The sequence below is a fragment of the Poromitra crassiceps genome (genome assembly GCF_964638095.1).
Source record: "Poromitra crassiceps genome assembly, chromosome: 25".
NCBI classification, from domain to species: Eukaryota; Metazoa; Chordata; class Actinopteri; order Beryciformes; family Melamphaidae; genus Poromitra; species Poromitra crassiceps.
This window is the reverse complement of record NC_139649.1, coordinates 5779547-5792078: the sequence shown is the minus strand read 5'-3', so window position 1 is coordinate 5792078 and position 12532 is coordinate 5779547. Positions and strand designations below refer to the sequence as shown.

General features: G+C 44.1%; 1 protein-coding gene across 1 annotated transcript in view; it reads left to right on the top strand.

Annotated features, from left to right (window-relative positions):
* Positions 1-3143: 3143 nt before the first annotated feature.
* LOC310798470 (CCN family member 5-like) overlaps positions 3144-12532 on the top strand; it is a 10712-nt gene continuing 1323 nt past the window's right edge. The window contains exons 1-4 of the mRNA XM_083661012.1: positions 3144-3254; positions 4272-4488; positions 6849-7097; positions 9629-9873. Coding sequence (XP_083517138.1) covers positions 3198-3254; positions 4272-4488; positions 6849-7097; positions 9629-9873 — 768 coding nt within the window. The 5' untranslated portion in view covers positions 3144-3197. The remainder of the gene's footprint in view (positions 3255-4271; positions 4489-6848; positions 7098-9628; positions 9874-12532) is intronic.

The window sequence follows — 12532 nt, the reverse complement described above, 5'->3', positions numbered from 1 at the left end:
ATTTGTTCACGATTAACAAATGTGTATAGTGACGAAATAGATACTGATAGACAGAACAGATAGTTGAAATATAAAAACGGAATGACTTACAAGTAATTCATTATGTATCGACTAGCTTATACATCATTTACTAATGATTTGCTCATCATTTGTTCATTATTAACAAAGAGACATTGATGGAATAACAAAAAAAACTTTGAATGACTTACAAGTGATCCATAATATATTGATGAATCACTTATTAATCATTTACTAATGATTTATGTATGATCATTTCATGATTTACTAAAAATGTATAGATGACTTACAACACATTTGTGATATGTTTACATAACACGTGTTAATCATCTACAAATGTATATTAATGTTTTGTAAATGATTAGTTCATCATTAATTCATCACTAACTAAGCTTATAAATGACTTACTACTGAACGTTATTATAAAGTGTTACCGTTTATGCTTATTAATCTCAGCTTAATCCTTTAGCGCAGTGATACTGATAGGGTGCAGAGTGGCCCCCCGGCCATTTTCTAATTCACAATGAAAACTAACGTGAAATAAAGTTTGACTGAGCTCCAGCTAAATTGTCAAATACCGCCGTCTGCTCGCCTTAACTTAACTTAACCTAACCTAACTAACTTAACTTAACCTAACAAACTATCCTGTGTGCACAAAATGATCAGAATAAACTCTGGCTGACACCCCAAAAACCTACAGTCCGGTACAGAAAAAAATAAAAATAATGTTTGTTTATTAACTGGCCCCTGGCCTCCTATCATTTTACAAAAGTGGCCCACGGACGAAGCAAGTTGAGTATCCCTGCAGTTTAGCCTATAAGAACAATACAAATGCATGGTAAATAACTATGAAACTGCATGCACATACTGTAGCATACTTTTTGCTTTTTGGAGCTGATATGACTTGATTTTATAAATCCCCTTATGAGAAATGGCATTTCTTTCCTTGGTGTGTTGAGTGGAGGTAGGGCTAATTCCTTCATTGGGGTCATTGGGGGGGTACCCTCCTTCCTCTGTGGTTTGTTGATGATATGTCCATGACACCTCCAGAAGGCTCATCGGTGACACCTGGCGTACCAGGTGCACCCCCCCCCCTCCTTTGCGTCTACCCCTCCTGCTGTATGATGGTCATCTTGCAGTCCAGTTGCTGCTTCGCTCAGTAGCCTCAGACTCAGCAACCTGACTTCTTGCCGGAGGGCCTGTCGTCGCCAGACTCCCTGTTTCAGCAGCCTGGTGGTTGAGGGGGCTACAAAGCCTCTGCAGCCGACCTCCGCTGGGAGCACCCATGTTCTCCAGCCCCCGTTGGAGGCTACTAGCCCAGCCGCTATGTCCGAGTACTTCAGCCAATCAGGATGAGCCCACTCAAGCTGATGGCCTATATCCTTCCCCCATAAAAGGAGAACATACCTCTCCACATCCACTTCAGCGACTCGTGGAGCAGCAGGGTGACTTCTTCGGCCATGTTCAGACTAGAAGGCCAAATCTGATTTGTGAACTTTAGTGACCTATTAATGATTTTATCCAGATTGGTTTTATGAGTCTGGACGATCCAAGTCTGATTTGTGTCACTTGTCCCAAACCACATATGGAGGTAGTTTCCAATCTACTTCAAATGTGCTTTTGACTGATGTGTCTTCAGTGCGGACGCGCAGATCCACCAAATCTGATGTGAACTTTACTCTTAACTCGTCATCAAATGCTTCTGCACAGGAAAACCACTTCACCAACGTACGTATTTACTGACACCCACGTCATAGCAACCCATGCAGATAGGCTGTTTAGGTCACAACGCTGACGAAGGCTACGTGCTGAAACGCGTACGTTGTACCTGTAACAGGAATAAAAACCCTCAAAAGGACATCATCGAGTGCTGGCTCCTTCTCTACTGTTTAGGTCCGGACACACAGATCCGACTTGAAAATCAGATGTGTGGCATTGCGGACACACTCCCAAATCAGATTTGGGAAACCAATCAAGATAATGATGATTAATGACTTTATCAGAAAATCGGATTTGCCTGTAATGTGAACATGGCCTTAGAGGGCTCTGCCCATGATCATAGGACTACAGTTACCACGCATAACTATTCTATTTTACTCTAATTCTAAGCTTGTGGGGCAAGGCTGATTACTCCAGCCACTGCTGCAACTCTGGGCAACAACATGCCACCACTTTAAATTGTGCAATGTATACCAGGGAACACACTGTTGGGTGTTTCACATGGGTGTACATGAGCATCCTGTCTGTAGAATAGATCATTCTCGTGAATTCGTATTGGTGGTGAACCTCACTGCTATGTGTGTGGACACTTTGTGACGCCGTCGTTTCATTCAGGAAGTGCGATACTGGGCATGGGCAGTAGGTTATTTTTGGATAATGTTCAGTATAACTCTCTCTCTCTCTCTCGGTGTGGCTGTTGCCTACATGGCTGTGTGTGTTCTGTTAGTTGATCACTGCAAGCTTTTTAAATAAACCCACACGCAATTAATGGACTCACCACAGATTTCAACAAAGTCCATTGTCTGCTAAAGCAGAGACGCATAGGGGCAAGGAATTCATCTCATCCATGCATACAGCTGTATAAAATGACAATATAACCATAATACATGTGTCAAATGGAAGCTAAATCGTTTTTAAAACATATATGGGATCTCACATTGCTATTTGCAGCTACAAAGACCTTTGCTTTCTTTTTAACTAAACAAAATAAATCTCTTAGTCTGAATGTGAGACTGACTCCCAGCTAAAACAGCAGCAGGGAATTTCACTCAAATGCGACAGTAGTGGCAACATTTCCAAAGAGCCCACAGGTTGATCCGGTGTCCTGATCAGCTGAAGTACAAGATGTACAAGATCTCCAACCGCTGTCTAAAAGCAGCTTTCCACAACACCATGTGAACGTGTTCCGACTCTCAGTCTGGGAAAAGAGCTGCAGGAAAAGCCCCGTCCAGGAGGCAGATGGTGGCAAGAGGAAAAGGCTAGTTGCAGGAATGTGGAATTAGGACTATTCCTGACTCCTGTCCAGTAACTATTTACATTGCAGTCCACTGCCTGTGACATCAGACCCTAGACTATATAAATGAATGTTCAGGCGCAGCTTTAAAAATACATGAAGCAGAGCAGCAGCAGAGGAGGAGGAGAAGAGGGGAGACGGACTGAACCAGAGAAAGAAGGCAAGGATGGAGCGAAGAGAAAGCATGCTGATCGGCTCTTTACTATTGTGCATCGTCGCTCAGGTGAGAACTTTTTCTGATTTGATCACCAGCCAATGTGCTTATGTCATATTATGTCATATAGGATGTAACATGGTAGGCTATAGGCTTAGCTATATCATTGACCACCAATTTGGTCATCAAATCATTTCTCTATCAGGGAAGCTGGGATCAGGGGAGCTGCATGTTCTGTGATATGACTGAACTGTGACTGGTTGCTTTTTATACTTATCACAATAGCTCAGAACGCCTTGAGGACATTTCCTCAAATTTGGCTCAAACATCCACTTGGACTGAAGGATGAACTGATTCAATTTTGATGCTCAAAGTTCGAGGTCACTGTGACCTCCATTCCATCAAGGAAGGGGCGGGGCTAGGTAAAAGGGGCTATAGCTAGGGATAGGAAGGTCGTAGAGAGTCGTGATTCAAGGGGTCAGTAGGGGGGGGGGGGGGGGGGGTGGGAGGGGCGTGGTGAGCGAAAGGGTGGGCTTAGGGAAAAGGGGCCGTAGCTAGGGGATAGGAAGGTCGTAGAGAGCCGGGACTTGAGGGGTGGTTGGGTGAGTGTCTAGGGGGGATGTGGTTGGTGGGAGGGAGCGTAGTAAGTAAGGGGGGATGTTAGTGGTGGGAGATTAGGGTTAGCGTTAGGACCATTTTCCATGTTGAAAACAATTAGCCGTGTTGTTGAGGTAGTAGGTACCCCCCAAACATTGCCTAAAATGCCATAAGACTGAATGGTCACCTCCACTGCACCGTGGACTTCAAAGTATTTGTCCTTGTATGAGTCTGCTCTCGACAGACATGGATGTAGACTTAATGTATTATTTAATTATGAATTAATTAGGCATATGTAATTATTTAATTTTCTCAAAAACGTACCAAACACATAAAAAAAACTGCTCATTTACATCAACAGGAGCAGCTGTTCTTTGATACCCCCAGCCCTAGTCTTACTTAACAGCAGTCAGTGTGTGTTATTATTCATGTTTACCTGTGCTCCTGCTGTTGATCCTGCGTGTGCGTGTGTGTGTGTGTGTGAGCTAGGTGTGGGGCCAGCTGTGCTCCGGGCCGTGCCGCTGCGCGCCCGCCGCGCCGCGCTGTCCCGCCGGCGTGCCGCTGCTCCTGGACGACTGCCGCTGCTGCCAGGTATGTGCCAGGCAGGAGGGCCAAGCCTGCAGCGAGCGGCTGCCCTGCCACACCCAGAGAGGCCTGCAGTGTGACTACAGCGCCAGCTACCCCGGAGGGCCTGGAGAGTGCGTTGGTGGGTAGCTATACAGACAGATATAAAAGGGTTTTGGTTTTGGTTTTGGAATGCTGATACCAGTAGGATAGCTCATTCTGGATCGAAGCTGCAAAGAGCTGATATTTGTGCCAATATGCAGTAGACAAAAAACAGCAGACAACCAATATAGTATGAATCAACTGTACAATAAATACGTGATGAATCAAACTACATCATATCCATCATATCAGAGGTGGACGACACTGCCTGGCTTGACTTAATAAAAGGGGAATGCTGTGTGATACTGTATGCTGGCAAACTGACATAACCCTAGTACAGACACCTATGTCGTTTTAAATGCATTTAAAATAAATCAATCGTCAAATCAAATCAAATCAAATCAAAAAGTTCTCAGTAATTGTACTCACTGACTCATAGAATTCCTGACTAAACGGTTCTAAGCAGTTGCATGGAATAGAGTGTTGCTCACCTATCTGTCCACACATGCCTCACATGCCATATTTGTCTGCACATGCCTGGCCGTCACCTGGTCTCTTTCACCCACTTCAGAGCAGAGATGGGGACTTGGACTTGAGACTTGGACTTGAGTCGCACTTAAGTCACACACACAGAGTGACTTGAGACTTGTCCTCAAAGACTTGAGACTCGACTTGGACTTGTGGTTTGGGACTTGTGAACAATCTTTTTTTTTTTGGTGCATTAACATGAAGGAAATGTTTACTAATGTCATCTAATCATTGCTGATACTGTATTCTAATAGATAAAGGGGTGAGGATAATACAGTAAATGCTTTGAATTCCTTAGTTTTAGTGACAAGGCAGACCAGATGGCATGCAGCAGATAATAATAATAATAATAATAATACATTTATCTTATATAGCGCTTTTCTAAATACTCAAAGTCGCTTTACAGAAAACACAGAAATAAATACTTTAATTTGGAAACATTCATGAAAGGTGGGGACAGTAGGTAGAGTGGAGTGAGGTTAGGAGGAGAAGGCGAGGTTGAAGAGGTGGGTCTTGAGGGCCTGTTTGAAGGATGTTATGGACTGAGATTGACGGATGTGGCTGGGGAGAGTGTTCCAGAGGGTGGGTGCGGCAACTGAAAAGGCCCTGTCGCCCCAGGTCCGGAGCTTGGTCCTAGGGATCGTCAAGCAGTTGGTGTAATAATAGAACGCTCATTCATAAGAGACTTGAGACTTGACTTGGACTTGTGACAAAAGACTTGAGACTTGACTTGGTCTTGTGACAAAAGACTTGACACTTGACTTGGACTTGTGACGAAAGACTTGAGACTTGACTTTGACTTGCCCCTCAAAGACTTGTGACTTGACTTGGACTTGAGCTCAATGACTTGAGACTTGAGCTCAAAGACTTGAGACTTGACCTCAAAGACTTGAGAATCGACTTGGACTTGCAAAAAAATGACTTGTGAGCATCTCTGCTTCACAGTAGAAACCTTTGTAATGGCAAAAAATGCTTGTTGTTTGAAACAATGAATCAGTCGCTCGTTGAAATGAACAAAGGAGGATTTATTTCCAAGTAATGGTCTGTCTGTATACAGAGAGTCACACTCGATTGGAAGTTTTCAGAACAAGTTCCCCAAAAGCTAACTCATATCTATATCTTATAACGAGGAGTGGCTGGCCCCCACCCTCCGGAGTCTGCTGTAAAGTTCCATCACCTCACCAGGAGGATTCAACTGTCACTCTGGTCAAGCAGACCTGGACGTTATCTCCCTCACGTGCCTGAAGGCCTTTGAAGCTCAGCAAGCAGAGATGATTCATCTTAAAGGAACACTCTGCCCATTTTCAACCAGCTTTGTATCATTAGAACATCAGCAGTATATCAGAAAACTGTAAACTGTTTTGAAGTCTGTCATTTAATTTGACAGTTATTGAGTGTTAAAGTGTGGACCAGTGACATCACTGGTCCACACTAACTCAAATGAATAACTCATTAACTCAAATCAACTCTCAATAACTGTCAAACTAGATGAATGATGAATAGTTTGACAGTTATTGAGAGTTGATTTGAGTTAATGAGTTATTAATTTGAGTTAGTGTGGACCAGTGATGTCACTGGTCCACACTTTAACACTCAATAACTGTCAAATTAAATGACAGACTTCAAAACCGTTTACAGTTTTCTGATATACTACTGATGTTCTAATGATACAAAGCTGGTTGAAAATGGGCGGAGTGTTCCTTTAATGATGTTTTTTAATGATGTTTGGAACTACAGCATATCTCAGATGGGGAAGGCCACTCACCAACACTGAACACAGACAATAATGATCAACAATCAATCGATCAATCAATCAATCAATAATTTTCACTCACACCTTCTCCCTGGTCTTCCTGCCACTGCTGTGAGCAGGTCAGAATGAACTGGGTTGTGAATGGAACGGCGTGATGCTGGAGGAGGGCCAGACGTTTCAGCCTTCCTGTGCCCAGCTGTGCCACTGTCTGGGCGGCGGGGTGACCTGCGTGCCCATGTGCACCGATGACCTCCAGATGCCCACCGCCAACTGTCCCAACCCTCAGCTGGTGCACCTACCAGGGCGCTGCTGTAAGGAGTGGGTCTGTGACAGCCTGGAGAACAGTATCTACCCAGATCCCTCAGCAGGTAATAGCTATAGGGGCTTACAAACAAACAACAAACAACGCATTTAGGAATACATGAATACATGAGACATACAATTTCAATACATGCAACTGTGACAAACAGGGCAGTGGTGACTGTCGTGGAATTTTTCCATATCACACATATACTTTCACATATCATGTGGCATTATGTTATGTTATTATATGCTTTCATAATCATGCAGCATTAAATGTATGTTTAAAGTCCTTAAAGACCCCTAAAGTCATGTTTCAAGATGTGTATAAAATACTATTTTGAATCATGGTTCCCCCCCCAAACAACAAGCGTTAAAATATCTTGTTAAAATCCTTAAAATTATGTCCCCTCCTTCTCCCTCATTTTAAAATCCAAAGCAACCAATTAGGGTTATCTAGAACATAACTAGCCAATCACAGCATACAACACGGGTTTTCAACACATTCTCACTCCCAACTCGTGACAAAGTGACGACAAGGGTCCCTGACCGATCTGCAGTATATGATGAGTTGGGAGTGAGAATGTGTTGCGGCTTTAACTGCTGAATACTGGACAGGGATTGGCTCCAAGATCCGTGATGTCACAAATCTTGCCTGTTGAAAATTCCACTTTGAGCAGACGATTGTGGAAACTCTGCACAGACATCATTCTGCACAGTGAAGCTCAGACATCCAACTGAAGGAACAAGAAGAAAAAGTGATTTTTGACTTTAGGGGGACTTCTTTAAGTTGACCTTTCATTGACTTTTATAACCATGTTGTTCCCCATGTTGATTGACATCTGTTAAGTGGAGATCATCTCAGATGCAGTATCATGGGAAAGCACCATAGTAGACAGTTTCAGGTCTGTCTCTGCTCTGACGACCATTTGGTTTCACTTCAGGTGGAGGTGACAGGCTTTGCGGTTGTGGTTAATATGGATGCTATAACTCTGCTGATGAGGGAGTGGGGGGGGGGGGGGGTTCACATTTGGACTCTGATCCTCTTTTGATTGTTTGTGAACTTGTCATCTTTGGAAAGTCACTTCTCTAATTGTGAATGAATAGAATAATTTCCGTCACATTTCCCATGATGAAAACCTCCGTCATTCAAACAATGGGTTAAGGAGGTGCTTTCTATGATTCCATTAGAGAAGTTGAGGTACAATCGAAGCAACTCACGAGATGAATATGTCAAAACCTGTCATAGAATTTGTTGAAAGTACCGTATATCTCTCTCTTGATAAAATCTTTTCTCATACCATGACACAATTGTATACAGGAGCCAGCCAGTTGGATTCAATAATGTTGTAAGTCTAACGTTCAAACACCTAAAGTAATGAATGTATACCTGCTGTAACCAGACCACTGATTTTTCCTTTCCTTTCATTTTTTTTTCTCTTTTTGTATTCACCCCACCAAGGCCTTGGGGTGGGAGGGGGGGGGGGGGGGGGGATTCTATACCTGTAAACTGAAAAATGATAAATAAACTAAACATTTCCCATGATGATACTGCTCCATCGAGGTGCCTTTAACACCTTTTAACCACACCGTCTCATCCATCTCCGCTTAGCAGATGTCAATCAAACATGTTACAAAGGTCAAGGTCAAGGTTAAAGGTTAAAGGTCAAGACTTTAAACATACATTTAATGCCACATGAATATGAAAGCATATAATAACATAGCGTAATGCCACATGATATGTGAAAGGATATATATGTAGTATGATATATGGAAGAATTCCATGACGTTAAACCTGCATTAGTGATGTAGAAGGAGTCTCTTGCGCTTCAGCCCCTCCGCAGTGGGAGGTCGGCGCTCTCAGAACACATAATATGATAAAGAAAGGAGGATCCTGGAGCACTCAATTCACTGGAAAGTGATTTTAATAAGGTGCAGGGACTAACGTTTCGACGCACAGCGTCTTCATCAGAGTCAAACCACTGAACTGAATGATCTATGAGTGAGTGATTTATTGAAAAATAACAATGTTTCAGTTCTGAGAACCTTAGTCAGGCACAAACCTGCCTGCCTTTTTTGCCTGACAAACGTCTCAGAACCCGAACCATTGACGATCAGTAATGGAGTGAAAAGGGAGAGTCAACAGAACTATTTTGAACACCGTGGAGAGATTTATTGCATGTTTGCCAGGATAAAGCTACTGGAGCAAAACACAGAAGAATTTGGATGATTTTCAGCTATTTCCTGTGAGGCGCAAAAGCGCTGCTGTTAAATCAAAGTCACCACAGCGGGGTTTTTGAGCGGCAGCAGGCCCACAGTCAAATAACAGAATGGTTTAAGGTGGTTTTGGGGTCGTGAAGACCCAGGTGGACTTTTAAAAACAGAAACGATGTCCGGATCAAACAAACACACTGCGCTATTCTGACCACAATGACCTCACCTGCAGCAGCAGTTTACAACATTTCGGGCCTGTGCACATAGGTTCTGGACGTTCTGATGATATTGAGCTTTGATCGAAGCCGTCCAGGCCAAACACACACAACTTCCAGTTGAATGCGTGTACAGCAAATATTTTCCCCATCGGTGGTTTCTTTTCCAGGGGAGAGAATGGAGAGGACGCGTCAGGAGTATGGGGGGGGTGGGCTGTCGGGCCAGTCCGCCGGCCCGATCCCCAACTGCATCGAGCGCACCACGGACTGGAGCCCCTGTTCCCGCAGCTGCGGCCCAGGTGTCTCCACCCGCAGCTCAAACAAGAACTGGGCTTGCCGCCCGCAGAGCCAGACCAGACTGTGCCAGGTCAGGCCGTGCCAGGCCCCACCCCTGGTGCCCCGCAGGCTGCAACCGGTCAGTGGACAGAATGCTTTTGAAAGGAAAAATCAACACTGTTAAAAAAAAAGACGCCTGTTGGTGGTGATGATGTGCCATGAACTGGTCAAACATAGACACATGTGACTTCACCGGCTTGAGATGTTTCCAGTAGCTATATGGAGTTTGATAGCAGAAGTTGTTTCAACGAACTAAAGCATCGGTAGTCTCGGCTCCCAAACGTCTGGGAATTTCACTGTCAGAAACTGTCTGTCCGAGCCCGGCGAGAACCGCCGGCAGCAGACAGGCCTACATTTATTATTAGAATTTTATTTGGTAGCGGCAATGCCATTTATCATAGTCCTAACACAGAGCATGAAGCTGATGTGCTCCAAACAAAATTTATAGCTGTGGTTTATTTTACAATAATTTTTCCTACCCGGAAGTGGTCCGCTTGCTACTGTGAAGTCATCAGCAGGCTCTGTAACGTTAGCCTCGGGAGTCGGGTTTATCGCTGGGGGAAAGACCTCTAGCCGCCGGGGCCGGATGAAACACGTCCTATTAACAGGTTATGTTTGTTTCTAAGTGATTAATATGTTTCTCCGCAAATGCGACGATGTTTTGCGAGACACCGGTTCTGCATGAGCGTCACTGCCCCCAGAAAGCAGGCCCGCCCACAACACTCATGATTGGTTCTCCGATGCAAGGCTTCCAACAGCGCCACCTAACGTTATGCAAAGATTTAAATAGTAATATTCTCAGTCTTACAGGAGTGAAACGGATTAAGACTGAGGGCTGAGTCTAAAGCATTGGTGGTAAACATCAGGCTTTAGAATCAAAGAAAACGGGCTTCTTTCTAGAGCTGCCATTTTGCACCGACATTCAAGAAATCCATTGTGTAAGAGTCCAATAGACCCTTCTCACGGGGGCCATTTTGGGTCGAAAAGGCAGGGTGTTTCCAAATTCCAATCATGGAAGTTGGAAACCCTCATTAGTGTTTTGCTTGCACCTGTGTTTACCCTGCCTTTTCGACCCAAAATGGCCCCCGTGAGAAGGGTCTATCTCCACCTTTGATTCTAGCAATAAGTTCACACCCCTTCTGAAACATATGACATAATGCACATAATGCAGTCTATGGTTAGGTTCCAAACCTCGCACCACTCCCTCTGCTCCTCCACCCTTGCAGATCGCCTCGCAACTCTCACCTTTTCAGGTTGCCTATAATAAAATAAAATAAATAACTTAATAATGAACTAAGATTGATGATATGATAACAATGTAAGAGTGTGTGTACCTTTAAGGTACTTACTTACTACTAAGGTTAAGGTAGTTCAACAGGGGAATATTTGGCCCAAGGTACTGCTAGGAGGAGTAAGTCTCAGTGGTGATAATAACAGACTGCAGGAGTTGGCCTTGATCAAATAGTGAAAGTAGGACAAAGAAGTGGTTTATTGTCGATAGTATCGTTATGTGGCAATCTAGCACTTCACTTTGGAAAGGTGATGTCATACCAAAAGAATCCACACACCTAGCCAGGGGCGTATGGTGATGGAAAGTGAAAGTGAATCCCTGATTTCTTGTTAAAGGAGGACTTACCCCCTAGATACGTATCAGAACAGTGATTTGAAAATACCTATGGAAAAAACCAAGAAATGAATCAAGAAATTTCTTGTAAGTGCATCTTTACTGGGAAATACCTAACACATTCCCTCTGAACTCACACAATACAACCACTGACCTAAAACAATAGACAGAGCTAACACATACAGATGATACAGATACAGATACTTTTATTGCCACGCAACCAGGTTGGTGGTATTTAGTTTCAGTACATGATGTTGTAGCTCTGGCAAAACATGGAAACAGGACATTGATACATTTAGACAATTAGACAGTTACACCGTTCCCACTTCCAACAATAAATACATAAATACAGGATACAAGACCAACAGACGTATAGTTAGGGTGAGGGGGGAGGGGGGAGAGGGAGATTTTGGGTTCCTGCTTTGAGTTGAAATGGTGGCCGTCGCCATCTCGATTTCTCCGTCAGCAGAGTGGGATGAGAATGGGTTGAGTCCTTACGCAGCTCACGTGAGATGGGGGGTTTCCCAGAGCCGCAGCTCCGCATGCTATTGGTGCGGCAAGCTGCGCGATCACTGGACAGGCGACCTGTCAATCACCCCCTTTTATATCATCTATTTTACTCCAAACGGGCGAGTTATATAAGAAATGACCCCCAGCAGTTGTTATGAAAAGGTGAAATTAGCTCTATAGACCAAAACCGTGTTAAGGCCCAGGCTGTAAAGATGCTTAAAAGTGGGGCATTTTAACATGGGGGTGAACGGGAACGAGGGGGGACTTCTGAGCCCTGCCTCAAGTGGCCATTCGAGGAATTACAGCTTTCGGGGTTACTTCCGCGTCCTCGTGGGAAAGGGCAGAGCTTGCCCACTGAATACAACATAGAGCTCAACAGGCACGTGACTTTTCGTGGCGTAATTTGCCCCGGAAGTAGGTTCCGCGTCCATTTTCTCCATAGACATTTCGATAAATCAGAATATAACGACTTTTTAGGCTCCTTCTTCAGCGTTCTTCAGCGTTGTGCTGCCGTCTGTCCCAGATGACACATTCAACTTTTGAAAGGACATTTTAGTGTGTTGGCCTGGGGGGCGTGGCAATGGCCGTGGCCAATCACAAGAAG